The 6,000-nt window shown below is 42.5% G+C and overlaps 1 protein-coding gene across 1 annotated transcript in view; it reads left to right on the top strand.

The window, feature by feature from the left end:
• Positions 1-200: 200 nt before the first annotated feature.
• bcl2l12 (BCL2 like 12) overlaps positions 201-6,000 on the top strand; it is a gene marked incomplete at its 5' end in the record, with an annotated part of 28,380 nt that continues 22,580 nt past the window's right edge. The window contains one exon of the mRNA XM_083649313.1: positions 201-376. Coding sequence (XP_083505439.1) covers positions 201-376 — 176 coding nt within the window. The remainder of the gene's footprint in view (positions 377-6,000) is intronic.

The raw sequence follows: 6,000 nt of genomic DNA, 5'->3' as shown, positions 1-6,000 counted from the left end.
ACAGGGCCAGAATAACAGATAGGTTGAGGAATTTCATTCTCTATCAATGGCGGAAAATCTAATTAGACGGAAATGGTCTATGCTGTATGGATTTCTTCCCCCACCCCTATTAGAAGCTAACGTTAGCAACGATGATTAATTCAGCCTTTCTCTCATGAATCAGCATGAACTGTGTCCCTCTGGTTCTCTTTCTGCTAGTGATGTCAGAAGCTGTGGGTCTCCATTCTTCTGCCTCCGTCTCCTCCATCTCTCTGCTGGAGATCAAGAGCGAGACTCGCCTGGTCCTCAAAGCCTTCCTGCACCACACCCTCTCCCTGCCCCAGTCACAGCAGCCTGGCAGGGTGGGCGGGGCTTACAGAGACCACAACAAATACAGGTATTGTGACTGAGCACTCTCAACTTCTACTATTCAATCTTCTTCCTGTTTCCTGTCTCGTCTCTATTAAAGGATGGCTTTACCGGTTATCAACCCACTTTGTATCATTATAATGTCGTTAATATAAGCAAATGGGCAGTGTTTACCTTGGCTATATGTTTTCCACACGGAGAGCTCCCATTTCCTCCTCTGGCAAAACGCTCCGCTGTGACGTGTTTTACGTCATAACGTCACAATGGAACTGCGGAAGCTCTGTTCGAGACGTGGAATCTGCTCTGAATCTGCGCTTCCAATGCGGCTGTTGTAGAGTTCCGGGTTCCAGACTCTGGTTTTGGATTCTTGTCCGGGCTTGAAGGACCTGGAGTGTGGTTCGGTTTCGCTTGTAGAGTTCCGGGCGATGAAGGACCCAGAGTCCGGTACAGGATTCATCAGTATAAACCTGGGTCAGATCTCAAAGCATTGTCGCAGGCGCACTGGCAAGAGTGCGATCGAGGCCCCTCTCTCACATAACACACAACTGGGTGTTGACCAGCACCTCCCAGGGATTGCGTTAGCCGGCATTTGCCGGCTTTTAGCCGGTATTTGTAGCCGTGTGCCGGCAAATTAAAAGGTAGCCGGCTCAAGTGGCCGGTTGAAAATATATAATAAAATAATATAATATTATAAATAAATTCCTTACAGTATATAAAATAGCCTAATATTGTGTGACCTATAGGCTAAGTGATTTTGCCAATAAGCTAAAACTTAAAGGAGGACTTACCCCCTAGATATGTATCAGAACAGTCATTTGAAAATACCTATGGAAAAAACCAAGAAATGACATATGCTCTTGTCTATACTAGACTCTTTGGCTGTGTTCAAGTCATGATTTTTTTTCGGAAATCGACGCCATTACAGTTTGCCTACCGCCTCGAAAATAATTTATTTGAGAGGGGCAATATCTTTATAAATATCAACAACTAGCCAACGCTGGTGGTCTGTATGGAAACAGCGTTGCTTAAAATGGTTGAAAGTTATATAAATTTGGTAATTCAGTGGCGAACTAGAAATTTAATTATTTTTCTCCATGTGTGTGTGTGGCGTCTGTACCTATCGATAAGAGCAAAGTGACGTGAGGCTCGTTACTAGGGATGCACCGATATGAAAATGTTGGCCGATGCCGATAACCGATATTAAGATTGCTGTTATGGCCGATAACCGATATTTACCGATGTCGATATGATCTGTATAAAAACACATTTCTATGATAATAAAATTTTGTACATACTGAAAAACACATGTAAACACTGAATTTGAAAACATTATACATTTCTTTATTTCAAAAACATTTGTAAAACCCCATAAATCATAGATTTACTGCATTATTTCATCTCAAAGTGAAGAATTTGGCTGATACCGATAACCGATATTAACATTGCAACATCGGACCGATACCGATATGTTAAAAAATGACTAACATCGGCCGATACCGATATGATTGCCGATATATCGTGCATCCCTACTCGTTACGGCAGCACACCGCACAATAGGACAAACCCCCCGCTCTGGGGTAACACAATGCGAGATTTCTCCACGTCATTCCCTCGTCCAACTTGCCATGAAGTCCGACCGTGTAATACCGCGTTTCACGTACCATCTGGTAAAGCCTTCCGGGCAAACTCTGGGTAGCTTCGTCAATAGCTTATCAGAGAGGCTGCGGCTTCGGAGATCGGCACAATCTGAGCCCTCCCATTCGGTCAACAAGCGTTCCAATGTGGCAATATGTGAAGCGCAATTATTGAGACTGTGGAAATCTCCCTCCTTAATAGCGGGATAGTTCTCTACCTCGTCCAGGTGAGCGCGTACACCAGGGGTGCCCAATACGTCGATCGCGATCGACCGGTCGATCGCGAAGGTAGTGTGGTCGATCGCATGGCATTGAGGGATTTTTTTTTTTTTTTTTTTTTTTACTGTTTTCCCACTGTTTCCACTGTTTTTCCACTGTTTCCACTGTTTTTCCGCTGTTTTTCCACTGTTTTTCCACTGTTCCACTGTTTTCCACTGTATACTCAGTGTATATATATATAAATAAATATGTTTGGTAGATCACTTTGACTTGGTCATTTTAAAAGTAGCTCCCAAGCTGAAAAAGTGTGGGCACCCCTGGCGTACAGTATTTGTGCGTTGACTGAAGGTATCGTGCAAGTTCCGGGCGAAGGACCCAGACTCTGGTTTGGATTCTTGTCCGGGCTTGAAGGACCCGGAGTCTGGTTTGGATTCGCTTGTAGAGTTCCGAGCGATGAAGGACTAGTGCTGCACGTTTAATGTAATTGCAATCGCGATGTCAGCACGTGCGATTACATAACTGCAAAAGTATGCCATTATTATTATTGTTTCATGTCTTTTTGAGTGTGTGTGTGTGTGCCTCCTCTAAACTAACGTTACACGCGACGCAGCAAACACATGTTTCTCTGCCATCACACTGGGCATCAACACTAGCGGGAGACTTCTCCCATGCTCTCCCGCAAATAAGTAATGTTATGCGCAGCAAGGTTACATAACATCTTACCAAGAGGTAGAGAGAGAACATCCATGGTCGCTAATAACTATGCTAATAACTAGCTAGCCGTTCAGAAACGCATGTAAACAGCCATGTGATTAGTGAGAAAGTCAGTAAAATAAGGAGAGAGCTACAGGTGCTTATGCAGAACTAGTGCACGATTAAGTGCACAGTGGGTAATGACCCGCTGTGATGAAGAAGATACATGGTTGATAGCAGAGAAAACTAGGGCTGGGTTCAAACAATTTATTCTCCGATTTTTAATCGATTTTTATTTTAATCCTTTGATATTGATTCATATGTCCAGAGATCGATTATTTTTTCTTTTTTTCTTTTTAATAAACATAGGCTAAAATATTATGCTGTGTGTGGTAGTTGAAACATAGTTTCAAGTTGACGTTTATTTATGTTTGTAGTTGAAACAAAAACATAAATACTGTAGGCTACATAAATGGAAATGTTTGATCATTAATATCTACTTTTAGAAATTATATAGGCTGAAATCAAATCACTGTGCATAATTGTGAAAGTGTCTTTATTGACAGATGAAAAGGCTGTTATTTACCCTTTGTCACCACCTGGTGAGTAAATATATTAAAATTGACAACTGGTCCGCAACTTTTTTTCCCCATGTATCTACTTGGCACAAAAAAGGTTGAGAACCCCTGTGTTACATAACTGGACAGTCATGTAATTCAGGTTACAGCTCAGAAAACACGTTTTGGTATCACTAACCCAAATCGATATTGAAATTAATCGAATCGGAATCTAATCGAATCGCGATTAATCGAGTTGCAACCTTGTGAATCGGAATCGAATCGATTCTTGAAATTTGAACCAATACCCAGCTCTAGAGAAAGCACTGTCGCAGCTGCCAGTAGCAGGCTTCTAACTAGCCTGTCACGTTACCTCGCCTCTCTCTCAAGAAGCGTCACGTGAGTGTGGCGTTTAAGGCCATCTGTCGCTACAAAATAAATAAATGGGGTGTATCATTGTATTACTGGACAGACATGTAACTAACTTTGCAGTCTGAGCCATCTTCTATGTGCACATGATGTCATCTTGCGGTGATGATTAGGGGTGGGAATCGCTGAGTAGCTCACGATACGATATCGTCACGATACTTGGCCCTCGATAACGATATATCACGATACTGCGATACTGCGATACTGCGATATATTGGAAGACGATACATCACGATACCTGTGTAACAAGTGAAAAAAATACCTCTGAAGGCAAAAAATCATGTATTATGCATTTATTAGCAGAATTGACATGAACTCTCTGAGTTCACTCACTCACTCATACCATTTTCGATACCACGGAGGAAAAGTTACACATTAAGTCTTTTTATTATTACTATTAAAACAAGAAAACCTATAGGCTATAACCTACCTACCTACCTATATAATTTCTAAAAGTAGATATTAATGATCAAACATTTCCATTCATGTAGCCTACAGTAGTTATGTTTTTGTTTCAACTACAAACATAAATAAAGTCAACTTGGAAAAAAAAAAAAAAAAAAAAAAAAAAAAAAAAAAAATAATTAATAAACATATCGATACTTGGCGCCAGTGTATCGATAACGTATCGCGGGTGGAAATATCGCGATAACGTGGGTATCGATATTTTGTCCCACCCCTAGTGATGATGTCATCAGAGAAGTGCCGTCCAGAAGCGGCCAGGAGCCCAGCCGGACCCAGAGGCCCGTATATGCCTTGAATGTCAGCCGATGGATCATGGTTGATGTGGAGCATTTGTAACAGCGGCTGTTATTGTTTGTTTTTATCTTTTAAGTATGCTCACATCCACAGAGAATGATGCATCGACAGCCTTAACAAGCCTTAATGACTTGCAGCTGATGGGGGCAGAGTTTCTGCAAGCCCCCTCGTGACGCCGGGTCTGTCGATAAAATAATGAAGTTGTTATAATGTTAGTGAGAGGGAGGAAGCAGCAGTCCTTATCCTACATGCTGTAATTAATATGAGGGGTAGCCTATTTTCTTTCTGTTACATTTTCATATGGTAAATTATATTATAGTATCCAATGCATTTCCAAATGGTTCAAAGTAATTTTCCTCTTTAACTCATTGAGTGCCAAGGACGTCGATCGACGTCAAAGTAAATAGTGACGTAGAGTGCCAAGGACGTCGATCGACGTCAAATGCGTTTTTTGACGGTGGGACGTGGATCAAAGCCTCCTGCATCTCCTGTACAAATATTGTAGCTATTGAAGGTGTATAACCTATTTTACGGACTCATTAGGTGGCGACAGTGCTCTCCAGATTAGAGAAAGGTCCGGAAAACAGCAGGAAAAATCCCAGTGATCAAAGAGAAACCGCTCATGCTGCAGTCAGAGCCATATAGATTGCTCTGGCTGCAGCTGAGGTTGGCTACGAACAGCAGTCAATCCGCTCCCACAACTGAGCCTCTCTGTCTCTGCTGTATAGTTTCTCCACACGATTAGCCGCCAGAAAGCCAGCACCTGACGCCGAAGGGCCAAACCTTTCCCTGCAGTCCGGTTTGGCATTTCCGTGTCGCGCTGGGAGCCGGCGCACAAAAACGGAGCGCTCCGAAAATAGACTGGGTGCGTGAGGCTGTGTGTTAGTGTGGGGAGGAGTTTGCAGCTGAGGGGGGGGGAGGGGGGTGGGGCAAGCAAGGCACCACACAACTACACCACGTCACTACATTAGAAAATATTAGCTTCAGACTCAGTGAATGTGATTGAAATGCTACATTTCACAAAAGGCAGAATATCTCAGCTTCTAATTTGAAACGTGTCTTTTTGCTCAAAACAGCCTATCTTCTCCGGCTCATAACTAAAGAACGGAAAATGGTATCAATAAACTTTTTTTTGCAGATGATAGAAGAGAGTCTCATCGTTCTTTGTGCCTGTTCGGTGTTTACATAGTAATATCACACAATATTCTGTGGGCCTCGAGAAATCACTGAAAACGCTCTGAAACTCTGGCACTGGGAGCGTCCGTTCTCCAAAAGTGGCTGGCACTCAATGAGTTAATTAGCGCTATTAAACCATGAACATTCATTGTTCATTCATACTAGGGTTGGCACGATGGACGATG

Source organism: Poromitra crassiceps (assembly GCF_964638095.1).
Source record: "Poromitra crassiceps genome assembly, chromosome: 13".
Taxonomy (NCBI): Eukaryota; Metazoa; Chordata; class Actinopteri; order Beryciformes; family Melamphaidae; genus Poromitra; species Poromitra crassiceps.
This window is presented reverse-complemented; position numbering and strand designations above follow the sequence as displayed.